This window comes from Protopterus annectens, chromosome 1.part2, assembly GCF_019279795.1.
Source record: "Protopterus annectens isolate FY-2018-M chromosome 1.part2, PAN1.0, whole genome shotgun sequence".
Lineage (NCBI taxonomy): Eukaryota > Metazoa > Chordata > Ceratodontiformes > Protopteridae > Protopterus > Protopterus annectens.
Window position 1 is genome coordinate 964,963,875 of NC_056727.1, and position 25,669 is coordinate 964,989,543.

The 25,669-nt window shown below is 40.0% G+C and overlaps 1 protein-coding gene across 2 annotated transcripts in view; it reads left to right on the plus strand.

Annotated features, from left to right (window-relative positions):
- Positions 1 to 22,476, plus strand: part of RNF19B (ring finger protein 19B) — a 645,200-nt gene extending 622,724 nt beyond the window's left edge. For both annotated transcript variants that reach the window (XM_044059923.1, XM_044059924.1), the window contains exons 7-11: positions 1,179 to 1,293; positions 4,367 to 4,507; positions 10,133 to 10,340; positions 11,697 to 11,828; positions 21,869 to 22,476. In XM_044059923.1, coding sequence (XP_043915858.1) covers positions 1,179 to 1,293; positions 4,367 to 4,507; positions 10,133 to 10,340; positions 11,697 to 11,828; positions 21,869 to 22,298 — 1,026 coding nt within the window. In that variant the 3' untranslated portion in view covers positions 22,299 to 22,476. The remainder of the gene's footprint in view (positions 1 to 1,178; positions 1,294 to 4,366; positions 4,508 to 10,132; positions 10,341 to 11,696; positions 11,829 to 21,868) is intronic.
- Positions 22,477 to 25,669: the final 3,193 nt, after the last annotated feature.

Sequence of the window (25,669 nt, forward strand, 5' to 3'; positions counted from 1 at the left end):
GGGCTAGCCACCCGACAGTGTGAGTCTTGGGTCTAGATGATCGCTGCTGTTAAAGTAACACCCCAACCCCAGGTACAGAATGGGTAAAGGGGTTGTGGATGAATGGATGCATGGCAGGGCCTACTTGTACTTTCATTTTTATTTATTTACTTACCATTTGTTGACCAGGTTAGTCCCACTAATCTAGTAGCCTCTTTTCACGGGAGACCTGAGGTGGCATTTATATTACTAGGGGAAATTTGACCAAGGCATCAGGAAACTTTCCCTACTGTTTTCAATAGGTGTTGTGGGATCTTGTATATCCATCTGAGCTACTACCAACTCAAGCAGATAGGACCTGTGTTTTAACATCTCATCCAATGGATAACTCATGCAAGAGTGCAGCCACCAGCCTTGTGCTGCACTGTCAGCAGTCCACCTACCTGGTGTGGGAAAAGCACAAGTCTTCTGCACCAAAGGCAATTGTACTACCTGTTGTACCACTGACATTGCATATTTGGTTTGTGTCATGTAAATCAGTAACTGAAGACCCATGTGGATTATACATGCATGCTGCTTGAACAAAAATTAAAAAGAAATATAAAAATTGAGAATATCAGTATTAAAATACCATCCATTGTATAATCGTGTTTACAGGCAGCTAGGTAATGGAAACATGAGTCTTGGTACAAGCTGGACAGATTATTTTTTGTCTTTTTATTTTTTGTTTATCTATTATACGTACTGACATTTCAAGTCACTTTACGTATGAGTCAGCAGGTAATGCAGATGTGTAATAGGGTGTTGTTGTTTAATGTTGCTTTTGTCTTCTGTATCTATAATGTTTGCATGATTGTACTGCAGTGCATGTACTCCATCCTGCAGTAAGAATTCAGCAGAAGTACAAAATGTGCAGATGTGCACCGCAGTGCTCTGGACTGGTAGCCCTGCATTACTTAAGCTGTATATTTATTATCCTTTTTGGACCAGCTTGAGTAAAGCTGTTGTGTGTTTCACATAAAATGCTTGTCAGAATTGGTGATATTCAGAAAAACACATGGGGGTAAGGATTATTAGTTGTAATTAGCATTCTTCACATATACTGCCAAATAACTGAAGTGGTATATTCCAAACAGCTGTACATGCAGGTTCTACTCAGCCTTATTAAGTAATTATGGATATTCTTTTTTCATTTCTAGATCCATAGTCGCTATGAAGGGAAAAAAATATCAAAGCACAAAAGAAATTTGGCCATCACAGGTGGTGTTACACTCTCTGTCATTGCTTCTCCTGTTGTTGCTGCAGTCAGCGTAGGTAAGAAAAAGAGAACACAGTTTTTGTTTGTTTTTTTTTTTTTACAAGAGTTAGCAACATTGCTCTGCACTACTAATGTGTGATTAGCTGCATGATAAAAAACAGAAAGTCGTAGACCAAACACAAGTGAAATGTCTAGCAACGTGCCATGGCAAGTCAGTAGTGGTGTCATTTTCATTTAGTTAATTCAGAAATACCATTGCAGGTTTTGGGTCGAAGGGAGGGTTTACCTCTTTTGAGGATGACACTGAGGTATGTGTAGTGAGTTTTCCTTTCCTTTTCAAGGAAGGAGACACCCGATATTTATGATTGCTGTGATGGTAGCTTCAGGTTCCTGAGAAAAATACAATCTTGAGCCAACTTCATCTAGGACAGCTGTGATCATGCTGGGCACTCATGTGAGATGGTGAGGGGGCCTGCTTGGACTTTGCTGCCTTGTGGCCCTTTGACTGTTGTTTGTGACTGTGGCTGTGGATGACTTTGATGGGCTATGGATTTTTTTTTCATTGATGGTTATGCGTCATCGCAACATTTGCAAGGGAACATCTCTCTCTTCCTTCTCCAACCATCAAGATCGGTGAATGAATGATGAAATGATGAAGCTTTTGACTGTATGAGCTATGATCCTGGTGGGAACCCTGAAAGATTCAGAATTATCTGAGATCCTGTGTGGGCAGGGGCCTGCAGGGTCAGGGGCCTCAAGGTGTGCTCACTCTCTCTGCCCTTCCTTTGGGGCTGACTGGACCTTGATTGGGTATCGTCATGCTTTGGCTCTCTCCTTCTCAAGTAGCTACTAGACATACTACTGCACATTTAAAGAGGCTATTTCCAAAAAATGCCCCCCTGCACTATCTCTCTTTAAGTAACTTGCTGAAGGTCACACAGTAGACAAATGCTGTGAGAATCAAACCATGTGTTACAAGAAATAGCTTTTTAATACCGTATACCATTTGTCCTCTGCTGTAAGTACCAAACTTCTGCTTGAACATGGTACAATGAGGACTGAATGCTGTTTGGTATTCTGCTCTTAAGCAGGACAAACACTGACTATAGAAGTCTTTTTGAGGGATTTGCTTTATCTATAAATAGGCAGTGTACGGTAACAAAGTAAATTTTCCCAAGTGGTGTATGTGTACCTACTGTGTAAACTGTCCTTAAGTGAAAAAACTCACTACTTGCACTGAACCCACAACTTCTTCATACTGCAGCAAGAAAGGATGAAAGGTGGTGCAAATGGATGTTCCTCATATACTACAGACAAGCTTCAGGTCACCGGAATCACTGCATCTCCATTATATTCCTGGATTAGTTTGCTTGTCCATACCCTATTGCACTCCCCTTCTAAGTTCAGTATCTGTTCTACTTGATGCCCTCTAAGTATTCTTACAGTTTTCAGCACCATCATGTCTCTGTTCTTCTGACAATTGTCATATTTTGTCTTCTTCCTCCCTCTTCTCTGAGTAGTAGTCCTGGTTCTCCTTTCAGTTCTGTTCTACAGCTTCCTTCAGCACAAGCTGAAACTTCACTGAATTTTGTTTACATGCTTGCTGTGTTTACCGCACTTAAAGGCTTCCCCTGTTTCTCTTTCCACACTGTGCATTTCCTAGCTACAAGTTTATTTTCAGATTGGTTTAGTTAGTGATTACTGTGTACACACAAACAAACGTGCGCACACACACACACACACACACACACACACACACACACACACACACACACACACACACACAAATCTGGTAATATTACATCAGCAAAGTAATGTATTTCGTATCTTAAATAAGTGAAGAAAAATTAATTTAAACATGCATGATAGCAGATCAACAGATTGGAGTCTGTTTTTAAAAATAGTTGTGTTAAGTATTTGAAGCGGTCTTGTAAATAATTGTGAAACATACTTAATATTAGATATCACAGAATACTGTCACTTGCAGGTAAGTATTAATACATTGTATATATGTCTTCTTGTAGTATCTGTGACACAGTATTTAAACTTTTCCATGTAAAAGCATGCAGACATATTTCATGACCTAAGAATGGGATGCAGGGAGACTTCTCTCAGCTGCAAGCAGCTGGAAACAGCATAGAGTAGCACCACTGGACATATCATAACAGCACGTTTCTGAACGGGTTTAATGTTTGGCCTTGGCTGCATAGTAATGTTACATTCACCCTCTTGTTTAGATTGTGGTTTACACATAATACAATTTTGTTTGCACCTAATCACTGTAAAGGTAGTGCAGACTTTGTAATAAAAGTAAGTAAATCACATAAGAAAATTCAAATGTGTCAGTAATGATGAGTATCACCTTTAAGGTTCACTGCTAGATGAATCGTGTTTGAGGAGTCAATGATCCATTAAAGGGAGGGAGGAATGAATATTTAGATAACAGAATGATAAGATATGCCTGGTTGAAAAAGACAAAGTTGTAACTAACTTTTCAGATACTCTCTTGTATTTTCTGTAATGATACTGAGATTTTTTTGCTCAGCTGGCCATTACTGCCGAGTGACGTCTTCAGGTGCATATGCAGTTACCTCCTACTGCGCCTCTAGGTGTCAGATATTACTTGTTCATATTTCCATTAATAATTCCAAAACCATGCTACATACACGGTATCAGAATATTTTATCTTGAAGCATACATAATGGCAAACACAATTGTATTGATATTTGACCTTCGTCAATGAGTATTTGTTACAATTGTAAAGTGATAACTTTATTTTTTAAAGGCTCAAGCCACGCCCACTGGGAGTTAAAGGTACATACTGAAAATAGGTGTACTGGAGGGATGGAGATGGTTGAAGTATCTGCAGGTGTGCTCTATTATTCTTTGAGCAGTGTTGGAAATAACTTGTACTTTTGTTTAATGAGAGTTTAGGCTATACTACATGCAGAAACACTGCCTTTTAAAATTCTAGTAATATAAGACCAAATCAGGCACCAATTGTATTATTTGTTCCCTTTCTTGAGCTAAGTAAGGACCACTGCAGAATGCCTTGTTTAGCATTTTTTCCTTCTGCTGTAGTGGAGTTTCTTTAATCATTGTCTCTCTCTCTCTGTTCTTGGGCTTTAGGAATTGGAGTGCCAATCATGCTGGCCTATGTATATGGTGTGGTACCAATATCCCTGTGCCGTGGCGGAGGTTGTGGTGTTAGTGCAGCGAACGGCAAGGGAGTGAAGATAGAATTTGATGAAGATGATGGACCCATTACAGGTATTGCAGAAAACAAGTTTCAGATTGAGCATTTCCTTCTCTGATGCATTTAAAGTGAAAGAGGGCCACCATCCACCATTAAGTTTGATCAGCGGTTTTCACTCTTTGCAGCACCAGGCATATTTAGCCTCCATCTCATCTCCTTTCTTTTATTTTATTATACTTAAAGTACAAATGATAGGCTCCAAAATGTGTACATTGCTTCATCTCAAAAGGAATTTTTATTTACTGAAATGTTACATATTAGAGTTATATTAGGTTGCAGTACCTTACCTTTGAAGGAATTTTTTTGATGGATTAAGGTACTGTACATAAGGGGTTATACACAAAGTGTTTCTTGGACCAGAGACTTATTTTCTAATGTGATACAAGCCAACAATGTTGGATATTATATTTCCTGTACATAGGGTTAGAAAATCATAAAGGCTGATTTCCTTTGTTCTCACTCTGTACTCAGTCTAGACCCAAACACTCATATTTGCCTTTTAAAAAGTACTGTATTGGTTAATATTCCTGATAAGTTTTCTTGCTAGAGGACTAGATGAATGTAGTTACATCAGAGACAAATGTCCGTCCTACTTGCCAGATCCTGGAAGCACTTCATAGCCTGTAGGAATTATGAGGATGCTTTTTATACTGAGGCTGTAATCAGGAAGCCTTTCTGTATAGAGCAGCGTAGACTGCACTTCATTTCATTTTACCACTGAAATGAAGCCACCTGAGAGTTTATCGGATTGTCACTTTCTCCGTAGATCTGAAGTACAGTTTTGGTGTTTTGCTAATTATTGTGACTTTTTATGTAGCTAGTGAGTTATTCAGCTGTTCCTAGGTTTTCCATTGTCTAATGACATCAGTGGAAAAAAAATCTGTAAGAGGTGCTCTTACATTCCCATAAGTGTCTTTTTTTCACTGGAACATGATGTAAATGCTTGTGTTATCTTTATTAAAAAGGCTTTCCACAGTTTAGCAAGAAATCGGAAGATGTTTGTAAAGCAAGTCAAGCTTCTAGTATTAGTGTAGGGAACATCAACAGCATTTTCATTAAAAACCTAGATCCACCAAAAACAGAAATATTTAGATGAAGAGTCCAAATGGACATACCTAGAGTTGGAGAAAGCATCTGATAGGGTCCCATGAAAGCTGACGAGAGCAGCCTTGCAATTGTTCAAAGCCCTGTAAATATTGGTAGACTTAATGCAGGCTTTGTACAAGATCCTAATGCTACAAGTAAAAGCAGTGTTCTGGTTCTCAGAGGAGGTTCAGAGTGGGAGTGTGCATGCATCAGGATTCACCTCTGAGCCTAGTGGAGGTCATAGTTGGTACAGGTGATGGACTACATTAGCAGGTAGGTTGAAGTTGCCAAGCACAGCTGTATGCAGACACTGTAGCATGACAAGCTTGACTGAACAAGAACTTCAGCAAATGATAGGGAACTGGAATACAAAACTGAAGGCACATGGGGTCAAATTGATTTCAGACAGGATAGTTGTACTGGAAATAAATGGGGAAGAAATCAGACGAAGCTCAGAATTGAGACAGAATGAAATACACTGGAAAGGGGTTAACAGCTCAAGTTATCTTGGAGAGGTGATCGAGGAAGAAGGGAAGTTTTGTATGAGGAGGTCACAATTGGAAACAGAGGTGCTTCAGCTAACTGGCACAGATTGCCAGGGGTAGTGCTACATATGAATGCCAAAGTTTCCTAGCCAGTGAAGGTAGACAAAACTTGAAAAAATGTGTTACAGATGAAGAAAGGAGTTATCCAAGCAGACGTTAAAGTACCCACTGTTACAGAGAAAGTCAAGGAAATTAGATTTTGGTGGTTTGTTCACGTGTGCAGAAGAGATGAAGAAGATTTGGGAGAGACATGAATAAAAATGAGAAGAAACAAGGACTTAAAGCCAAAAGATGGGTAGATTGCATGAAAGACTTGGAATGTTCAGACATGACTGCCAAAGTAGGCAGAAGAGTGGTACTGAATTGACAGAGGTGATGGCAGTTATCACAAAATTCCAAGCCCCCGTAGAAAAATGAGAAAAGGGGAAGGTCCATAAAGAAGATGATGAGGATGGCGACGACAACTGTTTCTTGATGATGTTTTTGCTGTAGCCAGGAAGATCTCTAATTTGTATGCTGTTATGTGCAGAGATCCTTATATAATCTACAAATGACAAGGACATCCTTGACAATTAAACCGCTTTCGTATCTAAAGTGGTTTCTAAATTTTTATTCAGATAGTCCCATCTATTACTAGTCTTCTACCTGTAGCCTAAAAATGAGAGGGAAAAATGTTCACACCATAGGTATAAACAGCAGTTAAGATACTGGTACACTTACAGAGAAGGTGACAGAAAAAGACAGATGGACCTTTTGAGTCTACCCAAATGTCACAGCTGTCACTCGCACATCTTTACTCTTTTCATTCATTACTTTGTCCCAAGCAGCTTTGAACCCCTCTGATGACTTAAGTTATACCACTGCCGCAACCATTTTATTTGTCCAACCTTCTACCTTTTCGGTGACGTACTGTTTCCTCAAGTCTTCTTGAACCACCCCTCCATCTAGCAAACATCCATATTCTCTTCTCCCTACATTTCTTTTTCCATGTCTGTCCCTCCTATTCACCCCAAAAGTAAAGTGCATCCGGACCTTGTCTCCTCTTCTCTTTGTTTGGATGTTTGCCTGCTCAGCGTTTTGAGTTTTTTATCCCGAACCCCCTCATTGTCTTCACCATTCTAGTCAGTCAAAATTGTACATTTTGTAGCAGCCCACTTTTCCTTCCTTTCTGTAACTTCTTAAACTGTTTTCAGAACTTCATGTGTGTCCTATGTAGTACAAGAATGACCAAGTGTCTCTAGAATCGTTTGGTTATTTTTATATAAAATATTATTCAAGGGTGATTCAGTCATTCATTTCATTCATTCATCAGTACCTTCTTTATCGAACACAGTTGTGATGTATCCTGTCCGTGCTGTCAGTGGGCATAATGCAGTGCTGCCAATCTTGAACTAGATGCAAATATATTGCAAGATGTGCACACATACATATTCATGTTCACACAGATATATATACACACACACACACACACACACACACACACACACACACACACACACACACACACACACACACACACGCACACAAAAATTACTTGCACATGCACACACATAGCTTGCACCGCTATGGGCAGTTTGGAGAGCTGCTATTCTACATACAAGCCTGTCCTTGGAAAGAGGAAGAGAAATAAACCACCAGCAAATGCTCATGCAGACTAAGAGAAGGCTTGGAGACTCCACATAGAAGCACCTCAACCTGGAACTAAACTTGAAAACCAAGCAATGTGATACAGGAGCATTAACTACTGTGCCATTGTGCTGCTCACTTGAAGAAATCACCTTCATTTGTCTGACTGGGAGTCACACTGCAAATGTAGGGTTATTGTTCCCCAAAGTGCATATACTTGCAGAAGTACAAAGAAAAAATATCCCTGAAGCATACGGCTGAAATTAAAAATGCTTACATGAGATAAAATGGACACAATAAGATTAGGTGATGATAAAGATGTTACGCAACAGTTTTGCTAGCTGAGCATCTGTTGTCATAAAGTGCACCAGATAGAAAACTTGTTTCTTTGGGTTTAAAGTAATTTCAGACAGGGAGTTTTCTAGCATTAATTCCTGTGCAAAACAGAGATGATTTGAGGGAGCCTTATAACTTAAGGTATCATTGAGAATTCCCAAATGTTATAACTGATACAGTTTGTCCCAGATCCTCTGTATCCTGTGTCTGTGAAGTCTTGGGAGTCACTTGCTCCTGTTAAAGCAAAACAGTTGATTTCCTGAGACTGCTGTGCACTGTTTTCAGGAATTTCCTCCTCTCCCAATTTTGTGCAACTGTGGGGTTTCTGTATGTAATATCAGCTTTAGCAGTGTGTGGGGTTGCTTGCCCCTCAAGCAGCCCCCCCCCCCAAAAAAAACACTTGTTTGGAGCTGTCCTGTTTCTTTGAATATATTTAGTAGCTTTAGAACTTGTAGGCTTGAACAGTTGTAATGTGAGAGATTGTTTTTATACTCTCTAATACTAGAAGCCATTTCCCACTTCAATGGCAGGCAGAAATTAATGACTAGTAACTCTGTACTTTTCTTGAAGTATATTGCAAATATAAGGTAAGCAGAAGCTTTAATGCAAAGATTAAATACTGAGCAGCGGATAAAATTGTAGTCATACACTATAGTTAATTTTTTCCAAAGAAAATAATGGGCCTTTGCTTCTGTCTGGTTTTGTTCTTGTTCCACATATCTTTACTCTATTCATATTCATTCCTTGCTCTGTTGCAAGCAGCTTTGGACCCCTCCAATAATTCAACCTATGCCACTGCCTCGAGCAGTTTAATTTACTGAACATTCCACCATTTCAGCGAAGTACTAGTTCCTCAAGTCTTCTGTTTGTTCAGGCAGCATTCTGTTAAATGTTGATAATAGTAGGTAATTGCTGCTCCCAGACCTACCGTCTCCAGGCCTACTCAGCATTTTGTGGGGTACCATTCGGTGATTTCACAGCTCATTTACATTTCCCTAATTTTTCTTAAAATAAGCCAGCTGGTTAACCATTGCTGTGCCAGTGTCCTCTAAAACATATACATTTAATTCAGATATCATAATACACGTACACTTCTCTTAATTTCAGCAGGGTGTACTGTTGATATATTTTAACACAATTAACACAAGCAGAGCTCACAAGTACATCTTCAGCACACGCATCTGTACAAATCAGTTTGATATACAAATAACATATAATTATTTACAAAGTTCCATCTAGCTGTGCTGGCACAAGTCCTACATCAACTGCTTTACTTCTCCCTGGCATGGCTGGCAGTACCTCCTATTGTCACAGACTTGTATCTTGTTTTTTGCATTGGCTTGTAGTTTATACTAACATGCTGAACTTATTATTTGTTTTGGGGGGGATTGGGCAAGAAGTCCATATACCAGCAGCATATCAGCTGAATAAAAACGTTTGCATAGAAATAGTTTAGTGATGTCAGCAAGAGTAATTAATGAGCATTCATTGAAATGTTATTTTATTATTATTCAATCTTGTGTTAATCCCCCACTGTATCTTTAGTGACTAATTAGGGCCAATTGCTCCCCCTTCCTTAAGGACAAGTGCCAGAATGTTTTCTTTTTGGTATGGTCTGGTTTTATTTGGTGGTGATGTATTGTATTATTAAAAAAATGTAACTAATTTTCAGAAGCATGAACGCTATAGTGGAGTATGTAAAAGGATATTGAACTGTGCAGGATATGTCTGATCCTTTGGAAGTGGCAGTAGCACTCATTACCTCCTGGACATGCTAGCATTGTCCCGTAACTCCCATTCCTGCAGGTATTTTTACCATTGTAGGCTGGTTTTGCCACTTACCGACTAACTGCACAGCAGCTGCTAACAGTGACATTTTCTTAATCAATAAAGATTGTTTCTAATACTTTATGCAGAGTTGCAGAACTGTGCCAGTGTTGCTTGAAGGTAGTTTTGTATCTCCATTGGGCAATGTTAGCTGCACTGAAATCTGTGAAAACCACAATTACCGTCACTAAATCTAACGTGTCTGCTGTGCCATTTAAGTTGCAGATGCGTGGCGAGCTCTGAAGAACCCTAGCATTGGTGAGAGCAGCATTGAAGGACTAACCAGTGTGTTGAGTACCAGTGGGAGTCCCACAGATGGACTGAGTGTTATGCAAGGAAATTATGGAGAAACGGCTAGCTTTGCAGCACTTTCTGGTGGAACTCTAAGTAGTGGAGTGCTTATTGGTGGCAAAGGAAAGTATAGCAGGTAAGCATTAGTAAGTACATGGCAACAGAGATGAATGGGAATATTTATATCCAAGCAGAAATATATATATATATATTTTTTTTTTTTCATTGCTAGAATCAAGGCATGCAGTTGTATGTGAAATGTCTGCATCTTTGGCATGGAATGAGCTCTTATCCAATGCCATGGGTTCTGACTGTTGAATTGTAAAGAGAACTACTTTCCCATTAAAGGAAAGCTGTGCTCGATTGATCGAGTCTTTTTCCACTATGCCCAGCCCTGCTGAAGTCCAGGCCCTGTGTCCAATATATACACAGAAATTAGCCACTGCATAACTGGTAATCCCACTACAACAGTACCTTGTTTCAGTCTAGCATTCTTTAGCTGTCCTCCTATCTGTCACTGTGTAGCTGTCTACCTGATTATCTCTCTTTTCATAAGACTGCACAGTTGCTAAGCCATTAAGGGTTTTGCCTGACAGGTAATTGAATTTTGTTATCTGGTTGCAAGATATATGGGTTTACATGTGCACCCTGTGTCTGTGTAAAACTTTGGTCAACACAATGGATGGTCATGAGTTGTGCAAGATCGCACAATCACCATTGATGGGGGTATATGCCCTTTTCTCATTATTGTGTGATCTCCAAGTTACAATGCATCATCATTAGTAGGTTGTGAGGGGGTTTGCAGCCTACACACACAGACACTCAGACACATACACACATTAAGGGTTTAAGGTGATTTTTTTTCCCTATAAAGAAAACACTGTTTTACAGTTTCATGCTCCAATGTTATCCCTTGGAGTATGTGAATGATGCATCAGCATTGTATTATCGATTATTTGGTGTTGAAGTTAAGGGCATCAACATTTGGTGGTTTTGCTGTTTGTAAGTACACTTGTATATATTGCTAGCATTGCCTAAATCTTGTCCTATGGCTGAAAATGGTCAGTGTAAGATTGGTTTACTAATTTGGTAAAACATAAAATATAAGCACGCGCGCACACACACACTTGTGTTTACTGTGTGCACATATATATGTGTATTTCAGAAACTAATGTGGTTATTAGCAGTATAAATTAATGAAATTGAGTGATAAATACTCGTGTGTCACCAAAACGTTTATGTTGCATTCATAATGCATTACAGAAGTTGGAATTTCATAGAGGGGAAACGTATTGCTTGTTATTTTGAAGCACAGTTATTTTGTACACTTGGTTTCTGCACACATGAGCACATGTGCTACTCATATCATACATTCTGATGCAAACCTGAAAGATAAACCTCATTTGATTTGTAAAGTTTGAAATGTTACTGTAGAACAAATTACCTGAGAGATGTTGACAGCATGATAATGACCCTCTATACTTTCTTTTAGGTTAGAAGTGCAGGCAGATGTGCAGAAGGAGGTTTTTCATAAAGATTCAGTCAGTCTAGGAGCAGTCAGTGATAATGCCAGCACAAGAGCCATGGCAGGTTCCATCATCAGCTCCTACAACCCACAAGACAGGTAAGCCATGTTTGCTAAACAGTTATGCATGTTCAGTAGTGATGTTGCCCTAAGTGAAGTGACTGAACAGAAAGTGACAGAATGCAGAGCAACATCACACAAGGAAATTGAATGTGTGGGGGTGTTTTTATAAGGTTATGTAGTAAGGCAGTCAGACATTGAGGATATTGGTAAAGATAGGATGGATTCACAAAATGATGGCCTGTATCTTAGTGGGGGCTTTTGCCAAGCAACAGAGAAAAAAGTAAATCAGACTTTTTTAGTTTGCCAGTATGACAAGCCCAGCTAAGCCACAAGCTGCACAATGAATTTTACATTGAAGTGAACCTGTGCATCATAGATTCTTTGTTCTGTGTGTGGGAACTCTTAAAGCATTCAAACGACTAAAGGCAAGCATTCCTGTGAACTGATTAGACTTTTATTTATTCATAGGATCATAGGACGTTACTAGGCCCTTAAGGCCTAGCCAAGAATTTAGCCCATGTTCCAACAAGGCAACACCCGATCCCCCTGTCCAGCAGGGACACAGGTGGAATCTCAGGGGTGTATTTTCTGTTCCCCATCCAGTTGTCCAGGTTGTGCTTAAAAAGGATTAATGAGGTACTCTACTTGATGTGGAGAGGAAGTTTGTTGCACAGAAGGGGGAGTATCTGGGACACAAGTCTGTTCTGCCAACAAGTCCTATTTATTGTCACAGACCAAGTTGAGGTCACGCATGTGGGTTACTTGAGTGGAGCTTGACTTGCAGGTATGCAGCAGTCCCATCAAGGCAGGGTCGGAAATTGCTTTGTATGCCAGATAGAAGTCACCTCTGAGGAGTCTGTACGAGACTGAGTAGAGGGACAGGGTTTTTAGCCTATCTGTGTAGGGGTAGATATTTGAGGCCTTGGATTCTCCTGCTGAGGAACCTCTGTGGTCTCTCCAGCTGCTGCATGTGCTTTGTGAGGTACATGCTGAAATGGGCATTGTACTCCATAATGGGTCTTATAAGGGAAGAATGCAGGGTTGTTATGACCTCCTTGTCTCTGGATGAGATACCATTACTAATGAGGTGAGCCATGTAGAAAGCTTTCCATACAATGGAGGCAACATGGTGGTCAAAAGCCAGTTTATCAACCTGGGTGCCCAATTCCCTCACAACTGATTGCGTGCTTAGGATCTTGTTACTAGTGTGATAATTTGTGGGGATGTCGCTCTTCCCAAAGGGGATGATGATGTATTTTTTGGCATTCAGTTGGAGGCCATCTTTCTGGCACCAGTCATTTGTTTGGGTGAGACCCTCTTGGAAGATGTCCACATCACTAGGGGAATTGATGACAGTGCCCAGCTTGCAGCCATCTGTAAACTTGGCCAGCCATAGCCCACTGGTTTTGGCCTGCACATATAAAAAGTATATTCCAAACAGCCGCAGACCGATCCCTAGGTACACCGCTTATTATGGGTCTACTGCTTGAGGTGACTTCCTCTGTTTTGACTAGGTGGGTTCTATCACTGAGCCAGTTTGCTACCCATCTGGTAATGTACGGATTGATGCGTAGTTGAGAGAGTTTATCTATTATATCTGAGTGGAGAATAGTATTGAAGGCTTTGGCCAGGTCAAGGTAGATGTTGCACACCGTCTTCCCCCTGTCCATGGCTTTGGTGACCATCTCAAAGAAGTCGACCAAATTTAACAGGCATGACCTCCCCTTGATGAAACCAAACTGTGGGATCGAGTGTTTGGAGGTTGCCAATGTCCTTGTTAATGAGGTGTCCATGATAATCCATTCCATGGCCTTACAGATCAGGCTAGTTAGGCTGATGGGTTTATAATTTCCTGGATCAATATTTGCTAAACATCAGCATTATCCAAGAACAAATGGCTATTTCACTTTACTGTGTTGAGCCTGTGATAAAACTGAGAAAGAAACACAGACTCTGCAGCACAATTGTACTTACCTTTGACCTCTAACATCATGTTTATTTTTATTCTGAAGGGAACATGCCCTGGATTCATGTACTCATAGTTGTCTGTTCACCGTGTATGCTTAATGGGATAAAGTACCTCTTTTGGAGATAATCTGGTGATAATAAAATAAATAGCATTCAGGTTTTAGAAGCAATGTATTTTCATCATTTAAATCACTGTTGTAACACTGACTACTGGGGCTTCTGGTGCAGAGGGCCCATTCCCAGAGCATAGCACTATTATCCCTCCAGGCTAGATGGATGTCAACCACTTAGGTACATCAAATTGTTCCCTGTATAGAGTTGGTGCTTGCCTGCTCCATTTTTAGGTCTTTTTTGCTGCAGTTAATATTGTATGAACCATTGGTATAACATCTGTAGTGTGGTGTCATTTGGCTTGCCCCAGAGCTCAGTACAGATAAGTACCCTACTAGGGAAGTCTTGTCACCTTATTGCTGTTTTTCTTTGTTTTAATGCATTAAACTGTATTGCATAGGGGGATTGAATGACAGATTATTAGTAAGGGATGTATCTGCTCACAAGAAGAAAGGAAGGCATGCATGTGGAGGGCAAATTCTCTATGAAGATTTCCATAGCCTATTACCAGCACACAGTGTTAAAAGCTGCAGCATTTGCCTCGCCTTTACACCTAAAACACTTAGTTTTGACAGAAAATATGTCATTGTTGTAGTTGGACAGGAAGAAGCTTGAGGCCTTGACCTTTTGTGCTGTGGCAACCTCTGATTCATACCCAACCTCAAGATGCCAGCCTGATGGAGTTTATGCAGAAGCATCCTAGGAAGAATGTGGCTGGGAACTTGTGAGATGCTACTAAGGCATACAACATCTCTTATTGGCTTGAGGCTGCAAGTCCCAGTAAGGCAGTTTGGCAAACCCTCCAGCCCACACTTCTCAGTTATCCAAGGCCTGTGGAGGTTGCCATGCCTGCAGACCATTGCATGTCCCACTGAGCCAAAAGCCCTCCCCTCTTGTGGATGTTAAATCAAATACCTTTCTACAAATGTCCTTTGCAAAAGACTGTTGTGTCACTTCTGAAGGGAAGGACCATCACTGCTGGTTAAGGACAGCATATCTGATCAAGACACAGACCATGAGGACTCCCAGATGTCTTCCTCCTCAGGATATGGTACAGACATATGACAAAAGAGGTATCAGATGCCTAGTAAAGAAGATTTTGATTTGCTGCGTCTGGATGCCCATAAATCAGTAACATTTTTTCCACTCTTGGGAATGCCTTCTTGGCTACATCCAAGAAACCTAACACCCAGCCCCCTTTCCTTAAAATGCTGGATAGGTTTTACAGTATCCAGGGAGTCTTGTAAATTCCTTTATAAAACTCTTGTAGTGGATCTAGCATGGTAGGATGGGTCTGAAGTGGTTCCTTCACCCATTACTGTTCCCATGGATCTTGAAAGCAGGCTCCTTGACTGTTATGGCAAAAACGTACAAAGCCACTCTGCCCTCCAGAGGCATTAGTTGTTAGGCAGGTATAACCAAGATTCAAATTATTGTAGTTGACTGGAAAGGGAGAAAATTTAGGGAGGTGTCTGATGTGGACCTGAGTGCAAAATTACTGGACTTAACCAAGACTGTTACATTTTACTACTACTGCCTTTTCTGTTATCACAGCTTAAGGCTGCTTAAGCCTGGATGGATATTAGGAACCCATGATGTCCAAGTCCCTGGTTCAGAGAACATACACTGGTGTTCCTCATGCTTATTATCCTTAGGACCTTGTCTAGCAGAAGGTAGGAGAGTCATCCTGCTGGTATCCTGAGCAGTAAAGATTTAAATATGGCATGGGTGGACACCTGCTTTATCCAGGGAATGTTTGCTGTCCCTGCTGGAGGAGGAAGAGTCCATGCTTCTGGATATCGGGTCAGACTTTGCGCCTTCTAGAGCAGATGTCCCAGTAGTCAGCACTACTGCAACAGTGACATTCTCAAACATCTACTGTTATGATTGATTGTTATACAGCTGTACTTACTTTGTCTTATGGTGCTTTCACAACTTCACATCACTTTGTCTACTGTCTGTTGACTACTTACAGTAATCATAGAGTCATACAGGTATCGGTGTGAGTTTAGACTGAAATAGAATCAGAAGGTTCCAACTCACAGCCTTTCTCCAAAAGCAGCTCCTGAAGTTGTTAGAGATCCATCTCCATGGACATCTGGCCACTGAACAGGTGTACCACATGCAAAAACTGATGTGCGGAGATTGTAGAAAGTCAGGACCGATTGCTTATAAATTACTGAATTTTTAAAGAGGATGTTCAAATTTGTCATTATTTCTCACTGCTTCCACTCTACGTGAGTGGTAGTGTAATCTGACTGGACATACTGACATTAGTTCATCAGCTGTGCCATCACAGTGCCTTATGGGTAAGAATTAGCTTTCCAAGAAAATAAGATTAGCATCAGCATGTCTGTCCCCATGACTGCATTCCAGGTTAGAGAAAAAAATTAAAGTTAGCAATAAGTAGTTGTGTTGTTGTCATTTGTGGGCTGTGTACAACTTCATGGCAAAACAAAAACATATCTATTTTTTTCATTTTCTGCCTGTTGTGGTCCTTTAGCATTGCTGTATTATCTAAATCTGACAACTTACTGCTAGTAAGCAGAAAGGTTCATAGGTTCATAGGTTCATACTAGGCTATCTGCCCAAGGGCATTTATAAGCCTAGCCCATAGTTATGTGGCTTTCGCCACCCCTTTAGTGTGAATAAAAACTATGCCTATCATTTTTCTGTGCCTCTGTCAAGCAGTGACACTGAAGTAATCCCTGGGGTATATCTGCGATCTCCCATCCATTGGTCAAGATTCCTCTTGAACAAGGCCAGCGAGGTGCTCTGCCTCACATGTACCGGGATTTTGTTCCACAGCATAGGGAGTCTCTGCCTAGGGCAGTTGGGTGGTTGTTAAGAGACTTTGCAAGGAACAAGAGGTGGCAGGTAGGTGCTTGGTAAGTTTGACACCCTGATAGGCAAATGGACCCTTAAGTCATCATTTTGACCAACTGTAAAGCACCCAGATATTACTTATTGGATTTTATAATGCCCTAGGCAAGTTTAGTGGTAATGTTGACTGAGTTTTGGTTGGGGGGAAATTATCATGGTTAACTTCTTGACAGACCATGCAGAACCTTTCATGGAGTTGCATATTCAGGCACAGAAAGTGCTGTTTTCTTTTAAAGAAGCAAAGAGTTTGTGATCTCTAGAGTAAAATTCATCTGGATAAAGCAGGTTATGTCTTTATATTCCCCTCTTCCCAAACAGCAATTTTTGGACTTTGTGGTTGGCACTATCTAGCCTTTCCTGTGGAAAAACTGTTGGAAAAAAGAATGTTTTATGAAATGTTCATGGCTATTAAAAAGTTTGTATGCTTTGGATGTGTTTGACATAATGGTTAAGGTCTTCACCTCAGACACAGGGTCCAAGGTTTGATTAGCTAAGCTTAAAGTGGCTCTTCAGGGCAGTTAGCCTAATATTTGGTTATGAATCTGTGAACTCCTGTATGTTAATAAGGGACAATATTTTCAAGTAATGAGTAGCATTTGGACCTAGACTTCTGTTTTGGTCTTGTATGTTTCGACTTTAAAAGAATGGTTATGTAATATATGTATGTATGTATGTATGTATTTATTTACTTTTGTATATGTGCAATTTTATCCAAGTTAAAATGATGTCACTCTCAATACCATTCGCTAATCCCAGCTTTTTAAGACTCTTATTTAGATCAGAGTCAGTGAATTTGGAATGTATTTGCTAAACTACCTCAGCATTACAAACTTGGTGCACCACCATTTAATATCATGTCTGATTTCTTGGACACTTGTAAAAAATAAATCCCTTTTAAAACCCTCAGTCATTAAACTGTAAAAAGACATGAACAAATTGTACTGCTCTTGCAAGGGCTAGAGTCACATAATGTGAGTATTCAGTGACTTTTTGTTTGTCGTAAACTCTGTTATTCTGCATGACTAGTGGAATAGAGTATTAAGCTTAGAAAGTAGTTTGTACATTTTGTGTTCATAGGTATTAGATGGATGAGCACTAAACCAGCAATGAAAACTAGCTCCCCATTACTGTGCCTCACTGACTAGCTGAAATGCTGTGGCCATGTGTTTAGAACTGGACTCTGGTCACAGAAGGAGCAGTGTGGTGGAGGAGTATATGGGAGTTTATAGTAGGGGAAAACTGGAAGCCTAGTGAATGAATGTGTGGGTAGTTGTGAACAGGCCAATACAGTTCAGACAGTAAGACACGCTCAGTCCCACCCACTCCCCCCCCCCCCCTCACACACGCACACCCTGACAACCACTCTGACTTAACATGTAAAATTTTCAGAGTGGCTGTTTAAACAAGGGACTTGCTTGCTTTATTAGCTTTGTACACACTTTATGATTGGGAGGGGGTTAGAAATCAGAAACCTAATATTTGATAACATGGTATAGGTAAGTCATTAAAGGACCAGTGTGGCCAGAACCTGAAAATGTATTTTTTTAAATTAATTTTTGATGTTCTGTGCTGTCATGTTTTGGAGACATTTCAAATTCTTGTTGCTAATTTTTGATGTGTTCAACCCAAAAAATGCCCTGAAGGAGTCCAGCAGACTCATTAGGTTTGACCCCAGTATACGCGGGGAAAGAGAAATACCTTTCTGTGAGATTTTCATTGATCAAAAACATTAAAAGGTGTTGGCCAAGATTATGTAAGGGCCAGTAAGAAAGTATTATGAGACTTTAATTCACACCCAATGTGGTGTGCATTACAGAGGGGAAGAAACTGGTAAATCATGCTTTTTTACATATGTAGCAATGTAACATTGTGTAGTGAGGACAACACTCTGAAATAAGGAAGTGTGTGTAGAGTGTAGCTGTCCTTGTAAGTTCAAAAGGAATTGTATTCGGCAGGCAACAAGTGAGATTAATGTGGGCGATTTTATCTCTCAGAAATGTTTTATTGATTCTGTGTCCCTGTATTGTGTGGTAAAATAGTTGACTACCATCTTTGGTTAATCAGTGCAGTAATGTTACATGGACTCATTTTAATTGTACTTTTAGCACATAAGCATGGGTGATGGTCAGTCAAAATGTTATAAATTATTTTCTTGTGCATGTCATTTTGCTCTGTAGTGAGGTATACATTGCAGTTTGTTTGTGTATACTGCTCCTTGCTCATCTGCTCAGTTTGTTATTTCTCTGTAACCTTGTCCTTGTGCCCTCAGTGCCTCTTAAATGTGAGAAATGATGCCCTACATCAAAATATAAAAAATCTTCATTTTTTTTTTTTTGTTTGTTCTGGAGGTTTTAATATTACTTAGAGGGGTGGAACCTTTACAATGGCAGGACATGAATAAATTCAAAGATGGAAGATTTTATTCTGTTGTTGGAGCCATGTACTCTGACTTTTTTTTATCTTGTGCGCCATGCTGACTGGTCTACATACAAGAACAAGAAGAATTATTTTTGTCATATAATTCTTCTGCTGAAATATAGGTAGAGTCTTCCTATTAGATGATGTATTCCCTGTACATTCAATGTAGTGTGTAACATGTGAGCTGCAAGGGAAAAAGGGACCACAGTAATCCATCAAATTGAATGCACAGAAACACGAATGGTAACAGTTCAGTGAAGCCCAACAGTATAAATATAATATAATGAAACATAATTTGTTAAAGTATGACCCTTTAACCAAATTTTCACCCTAGGTTTGCTTTTGTGACTGCCTGTGATTCTTTTCTGAAATGTTTTTGTTTTGTTTCTGCATTTTTATTTTTCAAAACTTTATTGAAACTTTGCTTTAATATTTTTCAACCCTTCCAAAGAACATTTCACTTTTGGATGATTATACTGAACACCATATCAAATGCAGTGGTAATAGTAATTGTATTCTGTCTCTGACTAAAAATGTTACAACAGTACCACGTATATTGAAAGCTGTGTATTCTGTATGACAGCTAGCATCTAATATCTCCAAGCAGTGATTTCTTTAAACGCTTTGCCCCTTTTAGAGCATTTAGGTGGTCACAAAGAATCTGTCTAAATCTTCTAATTGTGCCATGGTGAGGTGGGAATCCTCAGTTAAAATGTCCGTTTTTTCACCATGCCCTCATGTAATAGTCACTGCTTGATGGAGAACTTTCCCAGAGTTTTCATGCATTTATAATTAATAAAGCTCACTACAGTATCATCAGGCACCATGGACTAACAAACGTATTAAAACGATGAAAGTGCTCAATTACAAATGTTAATAAAAAGAAGTTTGCACATTTTAATACGTTTTAATACGTTTTTTAGTCTGTGGCACCTGGCGATACTGTAGTGAGTTTTATTAGTTGTTGTTACCAGTATCGGTGATCGTTTTTGGTAAAGTGATGCATTTAGAATTGAAAACAACTAAATATGTGGGTTATTCAGCTAATTTCATGAACTTTTGAATAACCACTGCCCAGTTTATTCTGTTTCTGTGGTTTACATGAGATTCCACTGAAGTTCTCTCTATATTTGTTGTTTCTTTTATTGCCCAAGATAGCCCAGACTGTACAGTTTGATTGCTGTGTGAACATTCCAGGAGGAGTTATTGCAAGATATAGTCAATGCAGAATTCAGGAGTTATGTCATTGAAGTGTAGTACTTATTGTTAAGATTATTCCCACTGGAACAGAGGAGTTCTTGTAGGATTTTGTGCCAGTGGAGTGCAGGAGTTATTTTGGGATTTAGTCCCACTGGAGTGCAGGAGTTATTGTAAGATTTAGTCCTACTGGAGTACAGGAGGTATTGTAGCATTTCATCCTGTGGAGTGTTTCACTAGCCAGTTGGAAACCTGTTCTGTGTTGCTTATGCATGGTGCACTTCATCCATGGTATAATCACAAGTAAACATTCTCCCTTTTGTAGATTATTGCCTTCTGTGATATAGAAGTGTGAGATAAAAGACACAGACTAAAAACACAAACAATCATTTTGCCATCCCAAACCTGAATGAACATGGTTTTGCTTTAGTTTAGATTCTTGAGAGAAAAATAGCTGCTAGGAACAATTTTCTGCTTTGAGAGAATGGGCAGTAACAAGGTGTAGACTGAGTAGGTGGGTCACATGACCTTTTCTTTCAGCACACCTGTTTTTAGCGAGAGGAATTGCAGAATGAATCATGGTGCCATAGGAAAAGTAATACATAAACAGCTAGCCCTGATGAAGAACGCACATCCAACACAGGATGGTAACATTGTGAAGGTTTTTAGGCTGTGTTCTGGTACATTATATATTTATCAGCATTCATTAACAGAATTATGCATTTTGATAACAGTAATACTTTCTTACTCTTCTTTTTCTTCTTCTTAAAGCCGAGTAGTCAGTGTTTTATGTGAAACTTAGGGTTCACTTCTGCACTAATGCTATCTATTGCAACACATATTTAATTTCTCACAAAATTAGCCAGAAGGTTGGTGTCGAAGATATTAAAATAATTGTATGCCTCCTGTTTATGTTCCACTTTGTTTATTTTATAAAATGACAGGGCTGTCAAAAGAGAAAAGACTAAGAGTAACAAAAGTGGTGTCTGACTAGTAGGAATCCGTTTTATTCAACAGAACACAAGAAAATGCATGAATCACATATGATTAGATATTAATATAAAAACGTAAATTACACGCGTCCACTTTTTTTTAGTATTTTTAACCACACATGCATGTTCTTTAAGGTTTCATTGTAACTCTTGACTTTGCATTAGTATTTGAAACAAAATATTTATTTTATTGTATTTTATGTATTTATTAACCCAGGAGAACTGTCTAGTCAAGTGATTTGCTAAGAGTCATAAAGCAGACAAATGAAGGTGGATAGAATCAAATTCTGTACCCCTGACTACAGAAGGCAGCTGATTGCATTCATTTACTGTACTAAAATGACAAAAAATGTTCATTATTGCATGTCCTAAGTAGTCAAGCTCATGATGCCTAGTGACCAAAACACTCAAGTTAAAAATCTGCCTTAAAAGATTGTTTTTGTTTTTTGTTTGTTTGTTTATTAGTACCTTAGGATAACACAGTGTTTTCTTTGTACTCCTTCACAGAGAGTGTAATAACATGGAAATTCAGGTCGATATTGAAGCCAAACCAAGTCATTTGCATCTTGCAGGTGGTAGCAGCTTTGAGGACTCCCTTCATGTACACACGCAGGCTATTGAAGAGGTTGGCCTGTCTTGTACAGAGGAAAAAGGCAATCACACATGTCCAGATCCTAAGGAATGCACTACAAGTAAAGTCCACGATGTCACCCTGGCACAGCCCGAGAGCATACGAAGTGACCTTGAGACTTCGGACACCCAGTCTGATGATGTACCAGACCTCACATCTGATGAATGCTATTCCCCTCAGCCTAGGACTGTAATGAGCAGTGATGATGCCCTAAGTACCGGTGAGCTCTGTGAAGAAGGTGCACAGCCAGATGGACCCCTTTTGGACCATGAACACAAAACAGACATAATAGAATTCAGCATTTAGGTCTTGCACTTTTCATTTAGAAAATGCACTCATGTTGTGTGCAGGGATAACTAGAAGAGGGTGGGAACATGATCACTGTGCCGGCACATTTTATTTTCTGTTTCAAAATCTGATTGTAAAGCACATTTAAAATGTATGATCCTGCCCTAGCTGGAGAATTAAACCAGACTGTTAAAGATTTCTCTCTCTATTTATTTTCTCTGTCGGTACCATTCTGAATGTATGTGTGGTACGTGTGTGTGTCTGTGTGTGTGTGTGTTTGTGTGTGAACATATGACCAGCACACATGTACATGTACGTTCACAAAACAAAGATTATAAATGTGTATATATATGTACATGTAAAATTATTGTATAATTTTAATAAAATTGCCTTCAGCATATTGTCTTTTATCATATGATTCTGTTCATTTTTTTAACCCATTTTCACAAAAGTATCTGTTTCCAACAAAGTACTTGATGGATGTTCATTGTGTTTCACTGTTGCAGTCATTACATTAGGGTAATCTGCTGACAGGTTGCCCTCAGTCGGCCTGATTAACAAAGTCTTGGGTCCTGCGTCAGTTGCTGTCCTTTCTTCCATGACATCAGGTCATCAGGGGTATAAAACATGCAGCTGATACCATTACATCAGTCTTTCTTGCCGCGCGGTGCCCGAAGCAGAAGCAGTTCACAAGTGCCGGCCGGCCGACTCCTGAAATTTTCATTTTCGAGTTTCAGAACCGAAGTCTTCAACTAAAAGCTAAGTACTCCGTTGGGGAAACTTTTTCTTGCTCCTTTCCGATGTCAGTAAAAGTTAATAATTATATTACTTGTGGGAAGCAAATGCCTCATAAGGATTTTCATTTGTACTGTATTCCTTGCCTAGGCCCTGACCACGACGTACCTTGCTGTCGGTTTTGTGCTTTATTTAATCAGCGCACTGTCCATCATCGGTACATTTTTGCTTCAAAATATTTCAGTTCTCGGTTTAATTATCTAGAAATGGCATTGGTTAGCCATCCGACTACTGGAATAATGAAAAAATGCAAAGAAAAAGACAGGCTGTTGAGATCCAAAGCTGCCGACGACGCTTCTCCTAAGCCAGTCACCAGTTCGCCGGTACTCAGTGAGGTGTTTTCTTAGCCCCTGATACCCGCTACTTCTGATTCGCAGGCCTCTACTGAGACCCATTCAGAGACCGGTATGCCGCGAGGTGCTTCACATATGGAACCCGCGGATGTCTCTACCTTGGATGGGTCTAGAGCTGCTGAGCAGGCACCGGCTTCCGAGGGTGTATTCAGGCCTACAGACTTGCATATTAAACCGACTCCAACTTCAGTGCTAAGGTCTAAATCTCAATCTATGTCTAAAAAAACGATGCCCAGACCACATGTTCAGGCCCCTATGCCTAAAAAACAAATGATCAAAATGGCTGAAGATTTAATTACTCTAATCAGGGGTAGTCAAACCCCCCCCCCCAAAGAGGCCTAGAATTGAATTTGACTATGAATCTTCTGAACAGGACTTTGTTTCTTCTGACTCTTCTAATAATCTGGATTTGTCCATACCTGTTTGAGGACTCTGATACAGAGGATTCCATTCCCTCTGCTTCTCCGCCTGAGGATTTCTCTTTTGTGGAAACTTTACATACCTTAAGGGAGCATTTCCACTGGGAAAGTCAGGATTTCTCTGAATCCAAAAAGAGGCTTGGGGATTTCCTTCTTCTTCCTCAGCATAGGCCTTTGGCTATATCTCCTGTACTAGACATTGTTGATGATGTGTTTTCGGAATCCAGTGTAGCCCCTGATTGCTTGCCTTCGGCCCCTAACAAACCAGACAGGTACTACAGGGTTCCTGAGTCACACAAATTCCTTTTCAAAAATCCTGATGCGGACACTGAAACCATTTCTCAGGGACCCAAGGGCATTAAGGCTTCTACTGCTAAAAATCCTACCCCTTCTGATAGAGACTCCAGGGCGCTGGATAGATGGGGTAAAAAGGTTTATACTTCTGCAACCTTAGCAATCAGGGCTTTAAACTGTCAATTCCATATGCTAAAATATCAACAGCATATCATGGGACTGCTTAAACAGAAAATGATGTTGATTTCTAACTGTGTGGAGAATAAAGATTTACAGGATTTATTGCATTCAGCTGAACAAGTTGGCAAACATACTTTGCAATGTGGTTTTGATTCTTTAGAGGCCTCTTGCAGGGCTGCTGTTACTGGGTCTGTGCTTAGAAGGCATGCTTGGCTTACAGCGCAATCTCTTCCTGATCATGTTAAAGCAAAACTTTTGGATGCTCCATTACAACAGGACCGCCTTTTTGGCAATAAGGCTAAAGAAGTTCTAAAAAAGATGGAAGGTAAAGCTAAATCTATGCAAACTGTGAAAGATTTTTTACAAGTGCAGCCTCCTAGATTTAGTAGGCATTGGCCTACTAAGAACTGGTCCTTTCCAGCTCCTTCCAGAGCTACTACGACCAAACCCAGACATTCCAAAAGCACCAGGTTTCAGTCCCAAGGGACTTTCAGAACTAAGCAATGGGGTGCTTCCACTTCCAAATCTGGAAACAATAAGGCACCACTCTATGGTAAACAGTCTCAATGACTTCCCTTTGAAATTACCAAGCACTTACCTCTTAGACACCCCTTTGGGGGGAAAACTGGCTCTTCATTCAAGAAACTAGCAACTTATAACCCAGGACAAATGGTGTCCCAGGGATACAGATTTCTTTTCACAAGCTGCCAACTCCAAACTGGTGGCCAGACCTGCCCCCAAATCAGTGGGCAGAGGCTCAGAAACAAGTACTTTCCCTCTTAAACATGGGGGCTATTCACTCAGTACCTGAAGAGGAAAAGGGACAAGGTTTCTATTCCAGACTTTTCCTGGTACCCAGAAAAGACAAATCATGGCGTCCAATTCTGGACCTGTTTACTCTAAACACCTTTCTCCAGATGCTGACTCTTCACAAGTTACTTCCTATGCTAGGCAAGGATGCCTGGTTGGCAGCTCTCGACTTCAAAGAGGCTTACCTGCATATCCCAATCAGGGAATCTTGCAGAAGAGTCCTACGCTTCAAAGCAGGCTGCATGCATTATCAGTTCTCTACACTGCCCTTTGACTCGTCTACTGTGCCCAGGGTATTCACAAAGTGCCTGGCTCCAATAATTGCATTTTGCAGGCAAAGAAATATTCAAATATATCCATACCTGGACGATTGTATAATTCAGGCAGAAAACCAGGCCATTCTTCTAAAACATCTGGCATTTGTAAAAAGAGTTCTAATCTGTCTAGGGTACACCATTAATGAAAAGAAATCTTAACTCGTACCCTCTCAAAATATTACATTCCTGGGTGCAAGCTTGAATACAACTGCCCAGATGGC